This window comes from Pteropus vampyrus, unplaced genomic scaffold (assembly GCF_000151845.1).
Source record: "Pteropus vampyrus isolate Shadow unplaced genomic scaffold, Pvam_2.0 Scaffold826, whole genome shotgun sequence".
Taxonomy (NCBI): Eukaryota; Metazoa; Chordata; class Mammalia; order Chiroptera; family Pteropodidae; genus Pteropus; species Pteropus vampyrus.
In genome coordinates, this window is record NW_011889607.1 from 372,577 (window position 1) to 398,448 (window position 25,872).

Below are 25,872 nucleotides of genomic sequence, written 5' to 3' on the forward strand. Positions count from 1 at the left end.
ATTGGAACTTTTATCAAGTGCCCCATGTAATCCAGCTACCCTGAAGATTTAGAACTGCTGCCTTAGGAGGTGAGGATGGCACCAATAACATTGCTCCCCGCCATCCTTACATTCAGGTGAAATTGGGGTGAGGTAGTCAGACGAATGCCCCAGGAACCTGTGGAGGTATGTGTGCCTGTGTGGGCATGCACATGCTTGTGTGCTTAGGACAGGAGCTCAATCTTCTGCCAGCCCAGACCAGGGAGGTAGGTGACTTACGATGTAGGACATGGCTCCAGTTGTCATATTCTGAGTTCCCCACAAGACTGTCCTTTCCTCTTCCTCCCACCCTGACTGGCTGTGGTGGCCTTGGGCCCTTCCGTGTCCAGCCCCAGCCTCACCTGTCACTGTGGCTCTGGTTCTCTGGGCTCCCTGCCAGCCTTGCTCAATCCCAGGGACTCCAGCTCTTTCTCATCCCCTTTGCCCTGATCTCAGTGTCTGCCCAAGTCCCAAGTCCACTTGGAATTCATGCCTTTCCTCAGTCCTCAGCCCTGCTTAACTCAGTATTACGCTTGGGTTCTGGGGAGGGGTGCAGGGTATTCCCTGGCATACAAAAAGGCAGCCTAATTTGGGCCTTGCTCTGAATGGTTTAAGTGGGCACATTTAAAATTCTTAGGGCCCACATTTATGAGTAAAGCTGAAGCAACCTCATGTAGTCTGGGAAGCCCACAGTACATGGTCGCATGGCGAGGGAAGGAAGGCATGAGGCCTTTTTGGCCCCTGAGCCCAGGTGTATATGTGACACGCAAATCTGTGTGAGTCTCCTGTCTGTGTTCAGGAGGCACAGCTCAGCCCAGGCTGCCTGGCTCTAAAAAGAGGTGGTGAGAATCGGGACCCACGGGGTTCTCAGGCCCCCTCCCCGATGGAAGTCCTCGGGGTAGCCTGGGCTTGGGCCAGAGTGGAAGAGGATAGAGAATCCAGGCACCTGGGCCAGGGTCTGGATGGAGAAATATTCATGGAACTGGCGGGGTGCAGGATGACACCTGCCTGGAACCCTAGCTGTGCAGGGGGCTAAGAAGACTAGGCCTCAGGGTCTGGGAAGGCCTAGTCCTGCCCTGCCCTGCTGCCTGCCTGGTTCAGAGCTGGGTGACTGGTCATCAGGACTACACTTACCTGTGTTACAAGACAAAATTCAACCAAGTAAATTTGATGCTGTAATTGGCTTTATTAAATGATTCATGAATTGGGCAGCATCCTCACCTAGCAACTAGAAGGACATTGAGGGGTTATATAAAATGAAAGGTTTTTATAGAAAGAAGGGTGGAGCAAGGGAGTTATTAGTAAAAGAAAAGAAAGGATTATTTTGGGGACAGGACATCTTTTGGGTGGGGGGGAGGAGAATGGGAAGGGTTTTTATCATTCAGATTGCCTTTTCTTTCTGTGAGGGATGGAGGGTGCCTACGTGACAAATTGCTTTATTGGTGCTTAACCAGAAAATTCCAGATTGGTTAAAATGACATTTCTAGGAGAGGGCGAAACTGTAGTTAGATCAGGTATTAAATCTAGGTTTGGTATCGTGGGCTTTTAGCACGAGTGACACCATTTTGAGCCTGTGGTTTTCTCTTTAATACCGAGTCCTGGGCTCCAGCTACGTGGGAGACTCACCCAGTCTCAGGCAGGAACTTCCAAGCTCTAAGCCAGGTGTGAGTCTTCTCCTCGAACAGCCTGGGCCTCGGTTTCCACATTGAGCAGGGACATAACTTTCCTTAGATTCTCAAAGGAGGCCACGACCTCTCCTGCTTTGGGATGCAGATTCTGGGTCTCTTTAGTCTCTGCCAACCTGAGATTTCTAAGATTTTCTTGGCAGTGTCCTTTGGATCAGACTCCTCTGCTCCTTGTGGGGTAAGTGAGACCTAGCCCACCCCTTCTTTTGACCCCACCCCTGACACCTTCTTTCCTAAGCACTGGGCCTCCCTCAGAGTTTCTTTCCTGCCAGGCTTCAGTTGAGCTGCCCCTACGATTCTTTTCTGCCTCCTCCTCATTTCTGATAAACTTGCCTGTGACACTCAGACATGCCGCTTGCAGTCCTAGGTCCACTGATAAGAGGAAGGGTGTTTTCAGGGCCCAGTGATTGGGCCTGCTCTCCACGCACCATGCCATGCCATCCCTGCCTTTCCCTGGGCCAAAGCCAAGCAGTGACCCCCACCCTGTATGGCCGCCAGGTTCCCACGTGTCTAGAGCCCGTCTGAAAGGAACATAGCTCACTCCTGGAACCTGATGGAGTCCTTTGGAGCCTGGAGGCAGCTGCCCCCTCTTCATCTACAGACCCTTACTCCCTGGGCCGCCTAGAAGGTCGGGGTGGGAAGAGCCCTGGGCTGAGAGTCAGGCGCCGCTCAGCTCTGCTACCAACCAGTGCTATGGGAGCAAGTCTATTCCCTCTGCTTGGCCTCAAGTTCCTGTCTATAAACAGGATGATCATGGCTACCTCACAGGCAGTCACAGGATCGTAACTCTTGAGAGCTACAGGGACTCAAGGGTCACCTCATCCAGTTGCCCCGCAATTTCACAGATAGGAACTAGAGGGGAAAGGAATTGCCTAGGATCACATGGTAAGGATCACATGCTGGCACTCTGTTTCCCAGGCTGCCTGCCTCTCCCATTCTTGCTCTTGGAACCACTCCAAAGGGGGAAGGACTTGGGCAGTGACCAGGGGGCTCCGCCCTCCAGTCCCCGTTCCTCAGAACCAGGCTGTACATTTCAGGACAAGTCGTGGGGAGCTGATAAGAAGGCCAGGCTTAACTCTGTCTTCAGCCCTGTGCTGGGAGTGATAATGACGCCCTGCTGCCTCCTGCTCAGCCCTACCCTGCCCTGCCCTGCCCTGCCCGCCCCACCCAAGGGGCCCTGCAGGTGGCTGAGAGTGGGGCAGGGCAGGGGCAGATGGGGCAGAGGAAGTTGCAGCAGTATCCTGGGATCAGGGGCTAGAACCCTAACACCTCACAGGGCACAGGCCCCTCACTAGCCAACCATCCTGGACACCTGGACCCAGTGCCTGGCACCAGGTGAAGCCCCAACAGCACCCGAGTCATCCTATTTAGTCCCTGCATGTGGAGTGTGGCTGGAGGGAACTGGCCTTGGGGTAAAGTTTTCTCGCCTCTACTGGGTCACAAAAACTTTATTGAGCACTGCCTGGGCCAGGGCCTGCGCTAAGTGGTTCATAGAATCACCTTTAATCCTTGTAAGAACACTGAAGCTGTTATTCTTGTTTTAGAGAGGAAAAACTAGCACTGAGCAAACAAGCCACTGCCCCAAAGGCACACTGCTTCTACGTGGCAGGGCCAAACCTTCTTTAGCCTTTAACATTGCAATGAGCTTCATAGGCATAATTTTATTGAATATTGAAATAAATTTTCTTTCAATTTAGAGCAGTGGTTAAGATATGAGCTCTGAAGCCAGATTGCCTGGTTTCCCCACCGTAAAGTGAACAATTGTGTTTCATGGTGCCGTTACAAGGATTTATTATACGGGCCATGTAAAGAGTTTGGCATGCATGCTGACAGATGGCAGATGCTTAATTGACGGTACAATACAATCTAGGTGATACCCAAGTCAGGACTTTGTGATCTGCTTGGGGCCTCTGGATGCCGGGCACATAGCAACAGCAGCCTGCTCCTGCCCAGTTTGGTGCGAGTTCCCCGAGCAGCAAAGGTGAAGGGTGCTGCTTCAGAAGGGAGGTTTGTGGTGGTGGTTTACAGAAAATCAACCAACATTGGTGCCTCTGGGCCAAAGAGGAATGGATGCCTGGGCTGAGAATCTTCAAGGGAGCAGCAAGAGGCCCACCCAGTGGCTCTGCCCGCCCTCATGGTGCAGGCATTCCTGTTAAGAAAGCACCTTGTCGCTTCTGTTCTGTGGCAGGGCCGTGTCCCAGGATGAAGGAAGTCAAAAGCTATGGTGTTCTGAGCCATGTGTCTGGGCACAGTGAGAGCCACTGCCCGCTCCTGCCCAGGCTTCCTTCTGCCTGCTGTCTCTCTGCAAATCCCAGTCTGTCTTTTTGCCTGTCTTTGCCTCACCCCTTCTCACCTTTCCGCTTTGTCTCTTTTCTCTCTCTTGTTCCTCTTCCTCTTCCTATTTTACAGCCTTTTACCCTCTTCCTATTTTCACTCTGCCTCTCTCCCCATGTCCCCCCAACCTTTCCTGGACTACAGCTTCCAGGAACCCAAAGCAAACTGTCTGGCAACCTTCAAGTATTAACTTATAACTGTGATTCCTGGAAGCCCCTGGGCCTGGGTATGGAAACCCACAGAACTCTGAGCCAGGCCTGCACAGGGCGCCTTTGTCTCCAACCTGGGCTTCCTCCTCTTAGCCAGGCACATAGTTTCCCAGCTGCTTTCTGGTTGGGCCATTTTGCTGCTGAAACTGGGCATTCCCAAACTAGAAAGAGCCCACTGATTAACTTATTTCTTAGTAAGAAAAAAACCAGGGCACGGGAGTGGGGGGGAGGTTTTGCAGGGCTTCCCCTGGATCACACATCTAATGAGAGGAAAGGTCAGGCTGGTCCCAGATCTCCTCCTCAGCCTTGCCACACTACTCCATGGTGAGAAGCCAGATGTGTCAGAGGCCTGGACTGACTCCTTCCTCTTCTGGAGGCTTGCTGACTTGACTCAGATGGGCAAAATCACAAGTGAGAACGATAGTAATGGTATCAGTTTGCTAACTGTGGGCTAAGTGCTTCACTTGCATTATCTCAAAATGACTTGTAGGAAGGTGCTGCTGTTACTTTTAGGGACGTGACCCTGGGCAGTCCTCAGGCTTCCATCTTCCTATCTGCAAGGACAGAGTTTTCCGGAGGATCCTCAGGGCTACTCCTGCCCTGACCTTGTGGGAGTCCATGACTCAGTGACCAGGGAGGAGGGGCCCTGGTCTGCAGACAAGCCCTAAGATGAACAGGGCCCTGGTCAGGGCTTCTTCCATGGCCCATCAAGATGCTTTACCTGAACCTCACCTGTCTCCTAATAGCAGGGTTGGGGGACATTAGGTCACTAGGCAAGGGTACTGACTCCTGAGCAGGACCCTTGGCCATCTGGGCTGGGAAAGCCCCCTGCTCAATATTTTCTAGATATCTGTTCCTCAGGCACTGACAGAAATGGGGAGGTACTCTCCTGCCGACTCTTTTCCCGGCTGGGGCAGGGACGCTGTGGGGAGAGCACAGACTGGGCTTCAGGAGGCCTGGGTTGGAAAGCAGGCTCTGTGGCTTCCTGGTGCTGTGGCCCTGGAAAAGCCCCTAGCCTCTTAGAGCTGCCGTTTGTCGCTGCATCTGCAAAGGGAAACGAAAGCCCATACTGGGCTACCTCACAGCGCTGTGGGATCACACAGGGCTCAGTGGGAAGGCACTCCGAGTACTTTCAGTTCCTCGTGCAGGTTGGCACTGGGTGGGCGTGGGGTCGCTCTAAAGGGAGCAGTGGAAGGCCAGACTCAGCTTGGGACCCTGGCAGGAGTAACTCTTTCTCCCTTTTGTCTCCATCTCCCCTCCTTGGGCCTCCTTTCTCAGGCTCTGGATTTGAATCCTTCGGAAGTGTCCAAGGCTAAAGATGGGCCATCTTATTTTAAATCTCAGATGTACTAAGCCTGGGTCACTTTCCTTGGGTAACTTCTCAGCTCCCTCTATTCCCCACCAAGTATCTATTCGCAGGGGAAGAGCTGGCTGGACTTGGGTTTGGGGCAGGGATGTGGCCCTCTCTGCTCTCAGTTGGCATCACCATCTCTGTCAGCCATCCCAGGCATCTGGCCTAAGGGTGCCCTGGAATGGAAGCCTCTGGAAGGCCTCAAGGTCGGGTTGTGCCCAGCTCACTCTGAACCCTCGGCAGGGACTTGGGCTGTGCCCATCTTGGCCAAGAGTTTCTATCTGCCTTGGACACAGTCCATACCAAAGAGTAAAGCTGGTTTGTTCCTGAAGTGGAGACCAGAAGTAGACACACAGAGGGCTCTTTGCTTTGGAGTTGAAGCTTTAAAAGATTTGTTTTCTTTAAATATCCTGCTGCAGGAAAGAGAAACCCAAAATCAAACATTCCTGAAACATGAATTTCAGGTGGCTTTAAAGGAGCAATTTGTTTGGTTTCCGTCCCACCCCGTTTCTGCACAGTGGGGTCCCAGGCGCTTGCCCCTGAGGTATGGTAGAGGGTCCACACCCTTCCAGCTCACCCATCTGGCCTGCCGGGGAGGCTTCCTCAGAGCCAGACCCAGCCTGAGGGTCTCTGGTCACAGCCCGGCCTGAGTCCCAGGGGAGGGTCTGTGCACATCCACCTCAGGAAGTGGAAGCCACTTTCCTTTTATCCTCAGCTGTGTTGGCACTGTGGACCATACCCTCTTTTCGAAAACTCTCTTCACCCTTGACCTCAGGGATCAGAAACTCTCTTTACTTTCCTCCTGTGCCCCAGATGCTCCGTCTATGATTCTTCTTCTCATCTCCTACAGGGAGATCTTCCAGGTTCCATGCTCAGGGCATGCCTACCTCTTGGAGAACTCCCTCCCTCCCCTGCCCACAGCAGTGCCGAGCCTGGCCGAGACTCTATCTCTGGCTAGGCTCTTAGGCTCTGCCTGTGCCCCATGCTCTGGCCTTAATTTTCTTCTTTCTTTCCAGCTTTTACAAGTTATAATTAATAAATTTTAAGATATTTCAAGTGTACAATGATTTGATACATACATATACACTGCAAAAGGTTCCCCACCATCAAGTTGGCCTTCATTTTCGATGATTAAATTATTCCCTTGGAGTCCCGCAAGAGGCTCAGGGTCTTCCCAAGTCCTAGCACCACGGGGGGAAAAGAGAGAGAAAGCAGAGGCAAAACCAGCCATTGAGTAAGAGGAGCACTTGTTAGTGTGAGGGAACAGCTGAGCAAGGTGCCAGGGTCAGGATCCAGGGCAGAGGGCATTTGGGTGTGTCACGCCTGTCCCAAGCCCAATCTCAAAGCTGACTGACCGAGAAAGGAGCAGGACTAGAGGACTCTTCTGAGCAGCCTTACTTGCCCTCTTTGCCCCTGGGTCCTTGCTGTGGGGGCCATGGTAGGACTGGGTAGAGGTGGGGAGGGAGGGACTGGGGTGAAGAGGGGGAATGAATCAAGGGCTTACTGTCATCTAGGAAGGAGCTGATAAAAAGACTGAGGCCCGAAGTGGGTTAGTGGAAACCAAGGATTCATTCTTCCAACAAACACTGAATAAGCACAATGTAACCAGGAGGCACTAAAATTAATTTTAAAAAAGAATATGTTCATGCATAGTATAATTAAGTGTTAATTTAAAATTATATATATGTACTTTTAAAAGACTGGAAGCAAATTTTTCAAATGCTAATGGCCATAAACAAGTGTTTCCTATAGTTGTTCTATAGGCATTAGCTCATTTGTTCCCTAATTAGGGGGATTCTGGCTACCGGTCTGAGTGTCAGGACACCTGATTGCTAGGCCTAGCTCTTCCTGCACCTGGCTGTGTGACTACGAAAAGCCCTTCCCCTGTCTGGGCTTGTTCCTTCATCTGTGAAATGACAGTGTGGGACCAGAAGATCTGTGGTTCTTCCCAGCTCTGATCTTACCTAAGAACATTCGAGACTACGGGGTTATGGCAGTTAAGATGGCCTGGCTGGGGCTGCTCTGCTTTGCCTCCAGAGCTATGTCCAACCCTGATGCAGGCCCCTCTCCTGGAAGGCTCCACAGATGGGAGAGAGAGGCCTCCTGCAGCCCAAGCAGTTGTCAGGCCCTGATCTCAAATTAGAATCAAGTCTCTCATCTCTTCATACCTATTTAGAATCATGAAAGAATGCAGCCTGGCAACCAGGAACAGAGGGGGTCATGGCCAGAACTGCTGATGCAGCTTCGCAGCTTCGTCAGCTTTGATGGCCCTGAAGTCTCAGTTGGGAGCTGAGGGAGCCAGCCAGACAGGGAGGTAACACGTATTGATTGATTACCTGTCCCCCTCTGCACCAGACACCACGTGTTAGTTCTATAGGTGTTAGCTCATTTGTCCTCTGTAGCAGCCCTGGGTGAGAAGTCTGATTATCGCCTCGTGGAGGAAGAGGTGCGGCTCAGAGAGGAGAGGCGCTGCACCCAGTCGCATAGCTGGGAAGTGGGGCTCCAGGACTGGACCCGACTGTCTTGGCATCAGAGTCAAAAGCGGCCAGTCTTAGATTACTTTTCCGAGGATTTCTAGTGGCTGTAGACCCCACCCCTGCCTCCACTGCCAGAATTTTGTATGTGGCTGCAGGGATTTAAACCCACTTCTGATTCTACCCATGGAAAACATATTTCTCTTCCCTAAAGAATCCTACCAGCAGAATTGCTTCTCCCCTTCTTGTTCTCAGGCTTCTGAGTCACCCCGATTCCCCAGCAGTCAGAAGATCTAGTACTTGTCATTTTTCTGAGGCTGGAGCTCTCATTCTCATGGGAAAGCAGCCTTCTGGGTGGGAAAATTTTAGGGTTCCCAGCCATCCTGCTGGCCTCCTCATGCTGAGCTGTCTCCAGGCATGAGCTTCTTCCTTTCACAACTTCCATATTTGATCAACTAACTGTTCTTTTACCCAGCCTGCTCCCCTTGAGGTGTTCCCCTGACCCACCCCCAACACACACATACCACCTTTTTCCTTCCTCTTCTTTAAATTCTAAAATAGGAGGGCAGAGGAAATTACGTTCATTCTTTTATCAGACTTCAGAGTTTCAGGCAGGCATTTGAGACAAATAAAAAGCAATTTCTTATCAAATACTATTGCTTTTCTGTTTTGACTACAGGTATTGTAATATTTTCCTAATGTTTACTGAGCATGTTCAAGAATTCTGGGGTATTATGGGTTAATTGGCCCTCCTTGGACTAGACTGAGTACCTAAATACCATAATAACATTTTTAGTGGGAAATATCTTTTGACTATATCTTGGAATATAACCTAGCTGGAAATTGGGGGCTGCCTGTAATTCTTAAATTCAATTCTGCTACATCTTGGGTAGGATTCTTAACCTTGTTTATTTGCCTCACAGATCTGTCCCAAAGATCAAATGAGGTGAGGTGTGGGAATATGCCAGCACATCATGAGTCCTCAGTGAATGTCCACACTGCCTCCCAGTCCATACTGTCCTGGGGGTTTACATCTTACTCTGAACTCCAGTTTCCTCATCTGTGGTCTGGGGTAGGAATATTGGAGTTGTCCTGACTATAGGCAGCCCTTTGTATACGTGGGTTCTTCATCCATGGATTCAACCAACCTCAGATCGAAAATATTAGAAAAAACAGTTATGTTGTTGTTGATATGTACTGCATAGCTGGGGACAGGATTTGGAGACAGGAGTTTTTAGAACAAATCAATTCAAAGGAACAAGAGAGGCTGCATATACAGATCTATTGCATGAGCTCTGTGTTCTTTAGCAAAGTATATTTTTTACAAAGTGAAATGATTAAAAGTTGATTTAAAATGATAAAAACCAAGTAAAAAATAGAGCAGGTGATGTGCAGACACGGTAAAAACGGTGATGAGAAATGGAATGACTGAAGTTTGGGAAACGATGTTTTCTCACTTAATGCTCAAAACAATCCTGAGAGTGGGTGCTACTGTCTCCTTTCATGGAAGCAGAGACAGGAACAGAGAGGTGAGGTGTGAGTTACCCAAGGTCACTCAGTGAGAGAATGGAGGAGCCAATCAACGGCTGTGACTGATTTTCAGTGGGTTGATGGGTCCTGGCGAGAGGGCCCCGCCCAGGACAACTGAGCCAGGGGCTGTGGAGCCCTGGGCTGACAGTTCAGAGCTCACCTCTCTGTGGGTGAGCTGTGCCAGGCAGGGGCTTGTCCTCAGACTAGAAACATTTGTATCAGTCTGGCTGATCTCACACCTGTGACAGGACAGATAGTGAGACTGATTGGAGATTAGGGAGGAGAGACGGCAAGAAGGAGAACCAGGCAGAGACAAAAGACGAGCAGAGGCCTGCCGAGTTGGCCATCAAAGCATCCAGGGCATGTAGGAGCAAAATAACTCTAACCTCAGATTCTTTTAACCACTGTCTGGCCTAGAATTGACCTTTAACAGACCTCTAAACACCCAATCTGAGAGTAGGTGAGAAGAATTTGAGTCAAAGGAAAGCTGTAAACTCTGCAAATGCATCCACAGTCACCACCAGACACACAGACACTGTCCTAGTTTCAGCCCTGCCTCCCTTCCCCTCCCACACCTCGAGTGACAAGGGGTCAGAGGATCTTCCTACTTGAGTGGCCAAGGCAGATCTTTTGTCCGGATGCCTCTTTAAAAACTCCCGCTGTGTGCTTTCACCTTCGGAATGATTTGTTGCTGCCCTATCCTCTGCCTTTGTTCTACTGTCACTATAAAGCTTAACGGCTGGGTGTCTATGGTTGCCAGAGATGTAAATGTGGTTCAAATAAAACTAACAAATAATGAGCTCACATGATGATCTAGCCCTATGCAAGGTGTGGATTTGTTAGGTGAAAAGGAAGGGGGGATTGGCAAAAGATAAATAGGGTGGCCTTGGCCTCAAGGAACTAGGAGCCCCCAGAGGGGGAGGAGAGGGAGCTTGCGTGAAGAAGCATAAATAACCAATCAACAGATTTCTATAAGACCTGAAGGCTACTGACCATAGAAGGGTGATCACAATGACACATGTGACTGTTCCTGGGGGCAGGAGCCCAACTTCAGGTGGAGGGTGGAGTGTCAGGGAAGGTTTCTTCTTCCCAGGGCACTGATGCCAATGGAGGAGAATTTGTTCCCACTTATGTTGTGTGAGGCTTAATGCACAAGTTACACAGCACATTCCCCCGTGAGCCAGGTCGGGGAAGAGTAATGAGCCTTAATCGACAGATGAGGAAACTAAGGCTCAGGGAAGCATTTAGAAGCCCAGATCAGCAGACTGAGGACAGCATCCAGACGCCTGAAGGGGAGGCCAAGTCAAAGACTGGCCTGGGCATGTGGGGAGCAGGGGGGCACAGATGGTGACTCCCAGGTCAGCAGGAAAGGAACAAATAAGGGAATGAAAAAGGAAGATATGGTCTCTGCCCCCAGAAGCAGCACAGAAAGCACTAGGAGAAGCCAGCTGGGGTAATTCAGACCAGAGGGGTAGTGGGGTGGGATCTGCAGGAGGAGCAGGAGGAGGCACACTTGGGGCGGGCGGGGGAGAGAACATACATGTTTAGAGTTGGCTGAGAGATAAAATTTTCCAGTACCAGGTAAGAGAAACCTCGAAACCCTTCAACGAAACCCTTCAATTCCAGAACTGACTTTCAGTTTTAGAGATTACTCAACTCTCTTTATTTTTATCTTAAAAAAAAGGTAAAACTTTCTTAAGTCAATTCTTTTCTCTCTCTCTCTTTTTTTTTTTTTTTTTACTACTTCAAAGCTAAGACAGAGCGAGAATAGCAGCTACTGCTTACCTGTCTCTACTGTGCTGTAGGAACACGGCCAAGAGCCCCTGAATGGGTTCACTGAATCTCTCAGCCACCTTTAGAGGCTTCTACAATCATCTCCATATTATAATTGGGGAAACTGAGGCACCAAATGGTCAGACACCTAGCCCAAGGCCACTCAGCAAATGAGTGGCAGAGCTGAGATTTAACATAGGCAGTCACTGCAAGGGCCGGCTTTTTCAGCCCAAGGCTGGTTGCTTCAGTTACTGCAGCCCCTCCATGCTGGGCACCCACCACACATCCAGCCCTTTGCCTCCACTGTTGCTCATCTTCACAAGATCTATAGACAAACACAGAGGAACATTAAACTTCTCTGTAATCCCACAACCTAGAACTAACCACAGTTAACATTTTGGGAAACATCCTTCTAGTCTTTCTTCTATCGACATGCATATGTAATTTCCTCACGGTTTTGTGATTTTTAACAGCTTTATAGACACATAATGGACTAAAATGGACATCGAAGGCGTACAGTTTGGTAAGTTTCGATATATGTATACACCTGTGAAACTGCTACCACAATCAAGACACCGAAAACATCTATCATCCCCCAAAAGTTCCTTGAGCCTCACTCATATCCCGCCTCCCTCCTCTCCCCTCCTAGTACTGACATCCTGGAATGGAGGAGACTTCTGGCCAGTGTTACAGCCTGGAGAGCAGGCATCTGGCCAGGAGCGTTGCCTGAGCTCAGGCTCTCAGTCACGGTGTGCTTCAGGGAGTGCAAACAATACCACTTCCTACAGGCCAAAGAGTGCCTTTGACCTTGTCAGTTTCCTCCAGCAGCTTGGCCTGCTCTCTGGCGCCTGCTGCCCTCATCCTGTAGCCCCCACCCTCTGACCTGCCCTCCATCATGCAGACCTGCCTCCTTGGATCTGAATCTTCCAGCTCCCTGAAGTTGGCCCCACCTCCTCCTCGGGTTCTGTAACAGCATCTGGGAAGGTCGCTTGGGTCCCTAGTCGCAGGTGTCTCAGGCACATCTTTAGCTATTGTTGCCTCTCCGAGTGATGCAGGAGCTGAGGTGAGTGGTCAGGCTATAAAGGAGGTGCACAGGCTCCCTGTGAAGCACCCACTCTTGTTTTTGCTGCTTTTGACAGACATCTTTCTAAATCTTAGTACTCACATTGCTGAGCAGGATTTCCTGAGTGTAATTTAATCGTCTCTCTATGACTCAGGGCAGTATTTGTAACCTCATTTGCTAATGTGAGCTAGCAGATGGAGTGAGCACTGTGGGTGGAGGGGAGACCAACCACAGTGGTTTTCCTGGAACTTGCTTTCTTACAAAGACCACACTTGTCCAGCCTCAGAAGGGGATATCAGTTGGGTTTCTGCCTGGCCTGTTGGCAGCCTAACATGCGACAAATGTATTAGCAAATCAAGGATCGAAGCAGCCTTCTCTCCAAGTTTTCTCATCTGCCATCAAATCAGCATCATAGATACTCATATTTGTACATTGTTTTAGTTCTCAGAGCCCTTGCACACACATTTCTCTTCTGATCTTCGTAATAACCCTGTGAGAAAAGTGGGGCCGGTACTCCTTCCATTTTAGATCCTTGCTACACAGCAGTCTCAAAAATCAATTCCAGGTCCATTAACGATGTGGCAGGCAGAATATAAACCCTTAAGAGGTAAGTATAGGAGTGTATATCTCTGTGACCTTCGGGTACACAGAATTTCTTAAAAACTCTGTTAAGAAAAAGATTAATAAATCCTACTACATTAAAATGAAGAGCTGATAATGATGTGTCAATGTAGGTAAAGCAATTGTGACAAATGCACCCCTCTGGTGGGGGATGTTGGTAGTGGGGGCTGTGCATGTGTGGGAGCAAGGGATGTATGGGATCTCTCTGTACTTTCTGCTCTGTAATTTTAATGTGAAACTATAACTACCCTCAGAAATAAAGTCTTTATTTAAAAGGAAAAAAATAAAAATAACGAAAAGCTTCTGTTCCTCCAAGGAAGCTATAAATAAAGCAAAATTATGCAAAATAGGATAAGATACTTATAACACATAATCAATGTAGGATTAGAGTCTAGAACACAAAGAACTCCTAGAAATAAATAAGAAAAAAGACAAGGAAAATGCAACTCTTGCAAAAGAGAAAACATACATTGACAGTAAACATATAAAAAGATCTTCAACTACTTTAAGAATCAGGAAAATGCAAATAGAAGACGCTAGGAAGTGCCAATTTACACCCACCAGATTGGCAAAGGCGATAGCAGTTAGGATTCTTTTATCCAGGCAAGACTTTGCCCTGTGGATTTGAGTGGCAGTTCCCTGTAGAGTTCACTGTGCAGCAGGTTCAAGACAGCACCACCTGTAATGTCCAAAAAACCCTGTAAACAAGCCAGATAGCTTTTCAAAGTAAAATGGGTAAATGGTGGTATATCATGTAATGAAACATGACAGAGAAAATGAATAAGTCTCAGCTTTCATTCATTAACAAATGAATTTCAAGAATATCGTATCGAATGACGATTCGTCTTCTGGGATTGCCAAAACAAAATACCACAGACTGGGTGGCTTAAATGACAGAAATATATTCTCTTACAGTTCTGGAAGTTAGAAGTCCACGATCAAGGTGCTGGCAAGGCCACGTTCCCTCTGAAGGCACTAGGGAAGGATCTGTTCCAGGTTTCTCTCCTAGCTTCTGGTAGTTCCTTGGTAGCATAACTCCAGTATTCACATGGTGTTCTCCCCACGTACGTGTCTCTGTGTCAAAAATTTCCCCTTTTTATAAGGTCACCAGCCATATTAAACTAGAACTCATCCTAATGACCTCATTTTAACTGGACTACCTCTATGAAGGCCCTGTCTCCAAAAAATTTCTATTTCCAAAGTACTGGGAGTTAGGACCCATGGTACAATCTTTTTTGGGGGGACACGATTCAATCCATAACAAATTAATAAAGTGGCAGAATACATATAATGAGATACGATTTATATAAAGTTTAGAGATACATAAATACTTAAAAGTTTAATGAAAAGGAAAGAATCATAAATATGAAATTTAGAATAGTAGATATCCTTGGGTGGAGGAGAGAGGGACGTGATGGGGACTTCGTATGCCTTAGTATTCCCTATTTCTTTTTAAAGTTTTTAAATTTAGCTTTTAATTTTATTTTTTAGTTTTCAATTACAGTTAACATACAATATTATATTAGTTTCAGATGTACAAAATAGTGATTAGATATTTATATAACTTGCGATCACCAGATAAGTCTAGTACCCATCTGACACTACACACAGTTATCACAATGTTATTGACTATGTTCCCCGTGCTTCATGTCCCTGTGACTGATTTCATAACTGGCAATTTGTACATCTTAATCTCTTCTCCTTTTTCACCAATCCTCCCCCAAACCCCCTCCCATCTGGCGTATCCTTTATTTTTTAAGCTGACTGGCAAGTGCATAGGTTTGTTTACTATTCTTTATAACATATACTGTTATCTTTATTTAAGAATTAATTCATAATAAATGTAAAATTTTAAAAAAGAATCTGAAAAATGAGCTTGGAGGTAAGTATAGACAACACTTAGAGGAGTTTTGCTGTAGAGGGAAGGAGTAAAATGGAGTGATAGTTGGAGGAGAGTGAGAAGCTAAGTTCAGGGAGATAAAGTGGCTCACCAGGCTCATACATCCGACCTGGCTCAGCCAGGAGTGGCACCCAGATCCCCAAACCCCATTGCAATGCCCTTTCCTCCCCACAACTACTGCCTCTTGCTTGTGGTTATCATCAGGATCCTTGAATACTGGCCTTCAGGCTGGTCCTCCTACTCTTCCCAGAGTTCCACAGTTCATGGATCATTGGAGCTAGAAGGGACCACCCTGCAACCTCTTGACATACTTTAACTTTCCTCTCACTTGTCCTCTTATTGTTATGTGAAATCAGTTTTCAGATGTGTACATGATGGTGTACCTCTTTTTTATTATGGATGCTGAAGTGTGTTCAGCATCCTTGTGAGTAATGAGTGATGTGGTATGAACATTACAGCCATTAGGTGGTCAACCTGGGCTGGAATCTTGATGGCATTCGTTATAAGCTTGACCTTTGGTCAAGTTCTTCACCTTTTCTGAGCCTCATCTGCAAAAAGAGGTGATTGCCTACCTTGCAGATGGTATTGAGGACTGAGGGAAATAAGGTGGGTGCCCAGTACAAGACCTGGCACTCAGCAGGCGCTCAGTAAAGTTAGGATACCTTCCCTGCCCCTACCCTACCTCATTTCTTGCACAGGGCAATTCTGGGTCTTCTCTGCCTCTCTCTGGCCAAGTGCAGACCACCCACCCACATGCCTGCCTGTGGAGGGGCTGCCTGTGCTGCAAATCTTAGACTTGGTTTTCTGAGTTTACCGTATGAGAAGGGTCTGAGCTGCTATCCTGGAGAGTTTTACTGGCACTTCCTGAGTGCCAGGATGTGGCCGTGAGGCAGTTGTTACTCCGGCTGTCAAAAGATGGCCCCAACTGACCCCTCAGCTGTTCTGGAATCTGGCGCTTGGTCCAGAGCTTTACTCTCTGCTGTGACCCCAGTCCTTTCTGGGGAGATAGACCAAGCTCAGTTTTAGCTTAGCCCATCCATCAAGAAAAGGGAATGTTTTTCCCCCTTATGAGTCTCATTTCCCTGCTCTGTAAAGTGACAGGGTTGGGTGAGGCCATCTCTCAGTCCCTTCCAGCAACAGAGATTCTGGACTTTATAAGATGCTATTTGAAACGGCAAAGTTAGCTCTTAGAGGCACAAGGGCCCTGTTTTACTTTGCTTAAATTCCAGAGCATTTAGTTTCAGAGAATTCAAGGGAGAGAAAGTCTTATGAGCCCTGGAAGGGACAGAGCGCGGGGTAAGCGGTGGCCCTGTAAACAAAACAGGGTCGTCTGAGGAGGCCCCAATCAGTGTGTGCCGTCAGCATCAAAATACTCAGCCTTTAACTCAGGCCCTTCACTTCTGGAAAATTATTCTAAGGAAATGATCAGAAATATGGATAATAGTATATACATAAGGATGTTTATCACAGTACTGCTTAAAATATTGAAAAACTTTAAACCACCTAAAATGTTCAGAAATAAAGGACTAGTTGAATAAATTTTGTTATGTCCATATGATCAAATATAGGGAAGCCATTACAAATCATATTATAGGAGATTTTGGAAATATTTATACTAATTGAAAAAGTAGTGTATATAATTGTATCTATTGAATGTAACTCATTGATGGATAGATAGATGTACACATGTATATGTTCAAAATACAGAGGAAGTATATCATGTTATTAGCAGCAGTTGTCTCTGGGTAGTAGAATTATGGGTAATTTTGATTTTTTTAAATGAGGTTTTACATGTAATATATGAGATCTATTACATCCTTACCTCTTTAGACTTTTGTATAAGTTCAAGATTTTTAATAAATATTTCTTTTATCTGCGGAAGAAAAACAACAAAACTGTCATTAAATTTTTATTTCATTATCAATAGTGGTAAAATTTTCAATAGTGGTAAAATACACATAAAACTTACCATGTTAACCATTTTTAAGTGTACAGTTCAGTAGCGTTCAGTACATTCATGTTGTCATATAGCCAGTCTCCAGAACTCTTTTTCATCTTGCGAAAGTGAAACTCCATGCCCATTAAACAACTCCCCATTTCGACCCAGGCAACCAACATTTTACTTTTTGTATCTACGAATTTGACTACTCCAGGTACCTCATATAAGAGGGCTCATACGCTTTGTCTTTTTGTGGCTGATTTGTTTTACTTAAGTTCTCAAGATTCATCTATAGTGTAGCATGGGTCATAATTCCCTTCCTTTTTAAGGCTGAATAATATTTCATTATGCGTATATACCACATTTTATTTATCCATGGATCTATGGATAGACCCTTGAGTGGTTTCCACCTTTTGGCTATTATAAATAATGCTGCTATGAATGTGGGTGTACAATTATCTCTTCAAGACTCCACTTTCAATTATTTTGGATATATACCCAGAAGTGGAATTGCTGGATCATATGGTGATTCTATTTTTAATTTTTTGAGGAATCACTGTACTATTTTCTATAGTGGCCGCACCATTTTATGTTCCACCAACAGTGCACAAAGGTTCCAATTTTCCTATATCCTGGCCCATGTTATTGTTATTATTATTTTTTGATAGTAGCCAAAAAAATATCATTTTTAAAAGTGAGCAGAGCGAACTGAAATTTTCCCATACCCTCTAAGTGTCAGATGCTGATTCCTGGGCTCAGTGCAAAGAGGTTATACCTCATTACGAAGTTCCAGCCTCCCTGGGACATATGGTCTAGCCAGGAGAACTGCCCCGGCTGTGATCCATCACTCAGGACCCCACTGGAAGGACCTGGCCACACACCCTAAACTCATTTCAAAGGAGGGGCATTCAGGAAGGCCTTGTGCCAGAGCTTGAGCTGAGGAGGGTTTGTAACCCGCTCTACAACCATGGGCCATAGAAAGGTGCATTCAGTCCTGGCTTGGTAAGTGCAGCAGGATTGAGCACGGCATACTTACGGCTTCTTTGCTTCTGGCATCACTGCCGGGAGAATCCCATACCTGGCCTTATGTCTTTCTGGTCTGGTCACTGGGGCTGAAGTGAGAGGAGTGGGGCTGGGTTGCCCCCAGTAAGAGCTGCTCCCAAAGACTATGCATAGAAATGAAGGTCGCTGGCCGAGTCGGGGTGTTGACAGGAGGGTCACATAAGTCATAAGTGGGCAGCAGAGCAGCAAGTGGGAGCAGTAATATCAGCCCTGTGCATCTCCAGACAGATCTGCGAGATGGCCTCCTTCACAGTTGATGCCCAGTGATGCTGCATGTCACAGTACTTTGTACATTTATCTTGAAATACTCAGAAGTGGAGGGCTGGCCTGGTTGACCTCTGGAGGGCCCAACCAGCCCAAGAATGTAACTTAATATCTCCCTTTTATGCTGGTGCCTATCATAAATATTTATGTGCACAATACAATTTATTATACATCCTATTTGGGTTTCTGTCCATGGCATCTGTCTCTGAAACCAGCGGGTCCTTGGGACTTCCCTTTTAGGATTGTTAGCATCATTGTCTTCCATCCCTTTTCCTGGCCTTTGAATCTCCTGCTGGTGGTTTGTGGTGAAGTCAAAGATACAGTGAGGGATAGTCCATTGGCAACCACCCAAGACTATCGTGGGTCCTTCTCACGCTGGGAAAATTACCTTATATTCTGGCTTGTGGAAACCCATAGTCACTCCTGGTGACACCAGATTGAAGTGACTCTCCTCGGGCAGAAATGGGGAGCCATGACACATGGTCACTAGCTGCGAGGAGGCCTGCTGGCCCCTCTCCCACAGGGTCTGCCCTGTGCCTGAATCTCCCAGGGGTAACAGCTGCCCTCTCTGCAGGACCTGAGGGGACAGCAAGAGGGTCACGGAATGGCAGCACCCAGGGCCAGCTGCATGGGCATAAAACCTGTGTAGTCACAGGGCCATGTGCTCAGAAGGGCCCCACACTTGGTTTAAGGCTCTGCTGTTACTGAAATTCTTAATTTTTTAATGAGGGGACCCACAGGTTATGTAGCTAGTCCTGGTGGTGCCTCTTCTATGTTAGCCATGGAGCACTGCTCCCTAGAGAAGGAATGACAAGACCATGCCACACCCAGGTAGCTCTGCCACCTGTGAAGTCACAGCACTTTGAATTATCTCGCTACACTCCACCTGGTTTGAGAGTTATTTGCCTGCACATGCCATTCTGTAGCTAGACTGTAAACACCTAGAGGTCAAGGATCAGGCCTCCACACATCAGGGAGCCCAGCACTTGGTAGATGCTCAATAAACATTAGTCGAAGTAACTACTGAGGACTTCAAACCCAGTCAGATTTTTTAATGGCAAAAGAAGACAAAACAGGTGATTCCTGATTATAAAGAGTTATATTTTATCAGGAAAGTGCTTGGGAAATAATGTGGTGTTGGTTTATGCAAAACCAGAGCTGGACCATGGCTGAATTTTCACATTGCTGCATCTTTAGAAAGGCACTGATATTATTAGACACCTGCTGTTTCTAGGTATTGGGCCGGGTACAAGCACCCATCATCTCCTATTTAATCCTACAACCTCTGGAGGAGGTAGCCACTTGTTTAGGGGGCCCAGGGAGCCAAGTAGCTTGCCCAAGGCCACACACTGACAAGTAGAAAAATGAGGATTTGAATGTAGATCCGTCTGATTTCAGAGGCCTCCTTACTGGTGTTTCGATCCTAGGGAAGGGCCAGAGATCAATGACCGAGTGAAGGAAGAGTGGGGCAACTTCCTGTACGGAGCAGTCAAAGCACTTAGGGCCAGAAAGCTGAGGAGTACCTGGATTAGAACCTGTAAATGCTTGATTCAGATATAGTCCTGCGAAGGATGACGCTCTCCTTTCTTTGTCTGCAGCGTGGGAAAAACAAGAGCACCTATCTCATGGGGTTGCTATGAAGGTTAATTGAGAAAATTAGTGATGAGTGAGACTTGCAACAAGGGGCTAGATATTGGGGTTTGGGATTGCTGTTCCCAAAGCAGAGCCTCACTGTTTTCTGGAGACTCTCTCAGCTCAACTTTGGAATACGAATTGAGTTTTTATCCGAAACGTTTGCCACTCTGTCTCAAATCTCTGGGGCTTGGTTGCCTTCCTAATATCCATTTCCTCTTCTTCCTTACTAACAAAACCCTGATTTTGTTTGGGGTAACAGAGTGGCTAGCAAGGCTAAGCCATGGCCAGGGCAACCCTGAGCTGTTTTCTCAGACTACCTTGTGACCAAGACAGACCATGTGGCCAGTTCTGGCCAATGGGACTCAGGTGAAAGGAGCACGCCTAGGCAGGCTATCTGACACAGTTCCCATCTCTTTCTTCCTCCTTTGAAAAGGTTCCTGATTTTTGAAATCGTAGCAACCATATTTCCACAAAAAAGGCCAAGAGAACCTCAGAGATGCCAGCCCTGACACTGCTGAGCACCAGCCCCCACCCACTTTCAGATATGCTATTAAGTCACACAAAGAAACCACTGTTTGTTCAGGGTTTCTGTTGCTTGCAGCCATATTTAGGCCTGACTGACAAGTGACACTTTCTTCTGCTTTCAGTCTGGTGTGCTGTCTCCAGGTAGGAGGGATGCCCTTAGGCTCTTGAGGGACTCCTGGTGCCTGCAGGGCTTCTCTCCTCCCTATTATTCAGACTGGTCAGAACTTTTTGAACTTGGATCCTCATCTTTCTCTGACCACCCACAGTTTGCCCCCATTTTTCTATTCCCTTCCCCATTCTGACTTCAACTTCCCATTTCCTTTAGTTAATCCCTTCCCTTCAAAACCACCTGCCTATCACACACACTGAGTCAGTGTCCACTCTCCACATCATGTGGCTCAAAAATGCCCCAACACACACACACACACACACACACACACACACACACACACACACACACACACACACATCCCACAACACACACCTCTCTCCTCGCCTCTTTGTCTTTTTTTGTCTTCTTGGTAAATGGAGAGCCACAGATCTGAAATCCAGTGTCCCGATTATGCTTCTGCCAGATTCCATCTGCTCTTGCCAGATGGAGCGTTCTTAATCCACGTATAATTTTAGAGACAGGAGAGGTTGCCACGGAGATCAGACCCTCTCACCAGAGCACGGGAAGCCTGCCCTTTCTTCCTCCCCAGCTAAGTATGCCCAGCTGGCCTGCTCGAGGGCATGTGCCATGGAGGGTATGAGAGCATAGTTTTTTCAGGATTCTCAGTAGCAGTGTCTGACCTTGGAGGCTAGGACTTATGGGCCACCCTAACGGCTATTTGGGGATACTTCTTCAGGCCCCACCTGCCCTGAGCAAACCCAGAGATGGCCAGAATAGCTGATACTTGAGGGAATCAGCTATGTTCTTCTGCTTAGCCTCCTTCCTACTGAGGCAATGCTGCACCCACGCAGGAAGTCCTCAACTCCTCTCCAGTGCAGGAAGGTGGGGGCTGCTTAAAGGAGTGAACTATAAGGAGCCCCTGGGGGCATGGCTCACTGCAGGGGTTGGGGGAATGGCCCCCTCCCTTGTCTGAACACTTTCTCCACAGGGACCTCCACCCTGCCTGGCTGACCTCATGGGTTATATAATACCCTCTCCTCTGGCTACAAGGAGCAGCTCCCATAGTGTGGGCTTGCCCTGGAGATGACAGCTCTGGCTCCTAAACCACACCACAGGCCGCTTGACCTTTAGCAGAAGGTCTCAAAGCTTTCCTGGCTTCCTCTACTCTTATCCCCACAGGCACCACTCCTGTCCTGGGGATCCATGCTGGCAGATATATAATTTAGGCTTCCTCTTGGGTGTCAGGAGGCTGCAGGCTTACAGGCTGCCCTCTTGGGCACTCATGGCTCAGGTGAGATCAACCTGTGGTCTTGCCAGGTAAGCAGATGAAGGACATTGCTGAGGGTTAAGAAAGAGATGAAGGTAGAGGGGCGGGGGGGGGGGGTGGTGGCGGTTCCTGAACTTTAAAGGTTCCAGACCTGAGTTGGGATCTCAGACTCTGGGTGGGCTCCCACGTGTTTTAGAAAAAGACCTAGTTCTGGTGTCAGAATTTCTAAGTCGAGACCTGCCATGTGACCTTGAGCAAAGTGCTTTACCCCTCAGAATCTTAGTTTCCTTCTCCATGAAAGTGCTTTGTGGACACTGCAGGTCCTACAGAGGATTTCCGTAGTCAGAGAGCTGGTGCTCTGCTTGTCCACCTCCTGCTAGTCCAGACTCGCCTCCTCTTCCTCTCCCTCTGTAGGCCCTGGAAATACTTCCTTGCAGAAACCTCCTGCGCATGATATCAAAGTACAACATGATAACAGCCCATATTAAATATTCCATCAGGAAGAATGAATCCATCCAAGAAAGAGGGACCGCTCCCCACCTCCAGCCTCAGGCCTTGTTCTTGGTTTAGATCAAGGCCTGGTGAAGAAGGGTTTCTTCTCTTTGTTTTTGTATTTGGACTGTAGTCAGTTGGTTTATTTTTATGGTTTTACTGCTGCCATTTTCTTCCGTAACCTTTATCCTATTTATCTTCTATCTTGTTTATTTATTGGACTTCTCTTTTCATCTTTCACTGCTATCGGGTCCTGTTGGCAAGCAGAGGTGTGCGGGGCTGTCCCAGCAGGGCAGAACTGAGGGCGAAGCAAGCTCTGCTGGGCCTTCCTGATACTGCAGCAGGTGGTCTGGGGGAAGTTCTTGATCTTGAACCCAGACTGTTAGGGTCTGTGGGTGGTCCTACTTTCAAAGTGAACTCCTCGTGATTCTGGCCTCTCCAGCTGAGGAAGTCTGAGCCCAGGAGAACTTCCTGAAGGCTATTCAGTTCCTTCTCAACAAAGCCTCTAGCCCTCAGAAGCAGCAGGAAATGGGGCATAAGCAAGAGACTATCAACAGGGGCAGGATCAATCAAGCACGGCATCGAAGGTGGAATACAGGGGACCAAAGGAGCAACCCAGATTGCTGTGTTTCAAGAAGAACTCTCTAAATGTGCTGTGCAGTAAAAAATGCAAGTAGCCAAATCATGTGTGGTGCCTGATGCCATCTATGTGAAAACACTCACACAAACACAATACAATATATTTTGTGTACACACACACACACACACACACACACACACACACACACATATACATACATATGTATGTATACATATGTATGTATATATATAAACAAAGAAATGAAAGTTTTCTAAAAGTTCTGGAGCAGACACATCAAACCCAAAAATGGTAGTTACCCTTGTTGAGGAGGTAGAGGCTGGAACAAGGATTGAAATCGATGGACAAATAAACTTTAGATTGCTCAGGAATGTTCTAATTTTTTAAAGAAAATTCATTTATGTATGTACTTAAACTTATTTTTAAAAATCTAAATGTTTTGTGTGTGAAGGCAAAGCATAGGGCTTGGAGTTCGAGGGGGTGGATTGAAGCCTTGCTCCACCTCTCACAATTGCCTGCCCGTGAGGCTGCTATTAACTGCCTGCCTTCAGATGGTGAAATGAACATAATAAAAATAGCGACTAGAGAGAACTTTATGAAGAACTAGTGGGCAAAGATTATATATGTTATGATTAGCATTCTGTTTTTAAAAACAATTTAAAGTCTTTATAAAGACAAGCTCAATGTGAAATCCAAGGTCTCTCCCCAAGGATGGAGAAAAGAGAGTGATCATGGAGTAGCCGCATTGAGTATCCTGGGAGTAGCTTATGTCTTTCGTTCACAGGGGAAGGGAAGGGAAAGAAGCAAACATGTATGATGCTTTAACTGTGCCCCAGGCTCTGTGCTGTGTATACTCTGAGCTCACAATACTCTAAGAGTTAGGATTCTCGTTTTACAGATGCAGAAATGTGAAACAGGTTCAGTGACGTTAAGAAACTTGCTTCAGGGGGATGTTGCAGATATGGAGTCAGATCTAGATTCATCCAAATCCCAAGCAGCTAATAGCAGGAGCAGCTACAGCAACTATGGCAACAGCCCCTGCTACCCTGGGATGTCACTTAATCCTCATAAGAATGATAAGTTTTAATACTCGCATTATACCAGTGAGGAAAATGGGATGCTAGAGAGGTTGAGTAAGCTAGCCCAAAGTCACAGGTCTGTCTCATTCCAAATTCCAAGCTCTTAACCATGCCACTCTTTGGCCCCTCTTCTCCAGCTACTGCCCGCTTCACCTTCAGGAGATTCTGGCCTCCTCCCTAGGAAGAGAGTCTCCTAAAATCTTTGAAAAGTGGGAAGGGAGTGGGCAGCCATGTGGAGATCCTGGTGGCAACCACTGCTTCAGACTGGGTTAGTAGATAAGGTTGACTGGTTCATAGGGTGGGGTGTGTAGAGTCCCAGGCCATCTGGATTGCAGCAACGCTCTCGATAGAGATGTTCTTCAGAGCCTGGAGGTCAAGAAGGAGACGTGAGAGATGAAAACTGGTACCGTTTGTATAATGGTAGAATTATATCCTCTCAAAAGATATTGAAGTCCTGACCCCTGACCTGTGAATGTGATCTTATTCGGAAATAGGGTCTTTTCATAATGTACTCTAGGTAGGATGAATTCATACTGGATCAGGGTGAGCCCTAAATCCATTGACTGGTGTCCTCATACGAAGAGGGAAATTTGGATTCAGAGACACAAAGAAGATACACGCAGAGGGGAAAATGACATGTGAAGATGGAAACAGAGATGGAGTGATGCAGCTACAAGCCCAGGAATGTCAAGGATTCCTGGCAACCAACAAAAGCTGTGAAGAGGCAAAGAAGCATTCTTCCATAGCGTCTTTGGAGGGAGCATAGCCCTGCTGACAACTTGTTAGAACTTCTAGCTTCCAAACCTGTGAGAGAATGAATTTCTGTTGTTTTAAGCCATTCAGTTTGTGATAATGTGTTCTGGCAGCTCTAGGAAACTAAACAATCTGGCCGCTTCATAGCTGATTAGGCAATCACAACATATCATGTGGACTTGGGTAGTAGGACAGAGGGCTTTATCCTTGACCCTAATTTATTTTATTATCCTCTTGGATGAAAATAAAGAAAATGTCTGTCAATCAAATAGGTAGATTATACAAAACCTGAAGAGATGGTTAATACTGAAGACAGGGTCTGTATATAAAAACACCTCAGTGAACTGCACTAATGGCCCAAATTTTATAAGTTGAAATTCAACAAGGACAAAATCCTTTATTTAGGTTCAAAGAACCAATTGTATGGATGCAGAATGAGGAAACTGTGGATTAATGACAGCTCATGTAATAAAAGGTGTTAACTACAGCTGAGTAAGAGCCAGCAATACACTGCAGTCACTAAAAAAGCTAGTGAACAAATAATGTGCTCCATTGACAAGGAGAAATGAGACGAGCATCCATAGGTCTCTGGGCTGGTCAGGCCATATCTGGAGCTTCATTCAGCTCTAGGTGCCACAGTTTAGTATCTTGACACTACCCAGCCTCCAGGGAAAGAGAGCCAGGAAAGTTAGGGGTCAGAAACTGTTATACAAGGAAAATTAGAGGATCTAGGTTTGTTTCCCTGGAGACGAGAAGATTTGGGAACATGGGACATGTATTTAAATACTGAACAGCTCTCAGGAAGCAGAGTGGGTCAACTGTGTAGTGTTCTAGAGGGTTCCTAACCAGTAGCTCCTACACTGATGATGGCAAGCAGCATTCTCAGTCTTTAGGCAAGGGTACAACTATTGATTTTGAAGCATTTATCCTCACTTTTTCTAATAATGGCACCCACATTTCCTATATGAGACCATTCCCCGCCAAGATTGTCCATGGTTCCAGGAATGAGCATGACTCCAGAGTAGCCAATCAGAGTGCCCTATCCCTTTGGCCATAGCAGTTTGTCTAGGGATGGGCATGTGACCCAAGCCAGATCAGTGAGTGTCTATTCCAGACATTTTGCTGCAATTACCAGGTGGAGACCCTTTCCTTCCATTAGGATCGTGAAGCTGGGAGGATAGAAACCTG

At 47.0% G+C, this 25,872-nt stretch overlaps 1 protein-coding gene across 1 annotated transcript in view; it reads left to right on the plus strand.

The window, feature by feature from the left end:
* The window catches only part of ZDHHC19 (zinc finger DHHC-type containing 19), a 43,080-nt gene extending 19,141 nt beyond the window's left edge, over nucleotides 1–23,939 (plus strand). The window contains exon 9 of the mRNA XM_011385934.2: nucleotides 23,751–23,939. Coding sequence (XP_011384236.1) covers nucleotides 23,751–23,939 — 189 coding nt within the window. The remainder of the gene's footprint in view (nucleotides 1–23,750) is intronic.
* The last annotated feature ends 1,933 nt before the right edge of the window (nucleotides 23,940–25,872 follow it).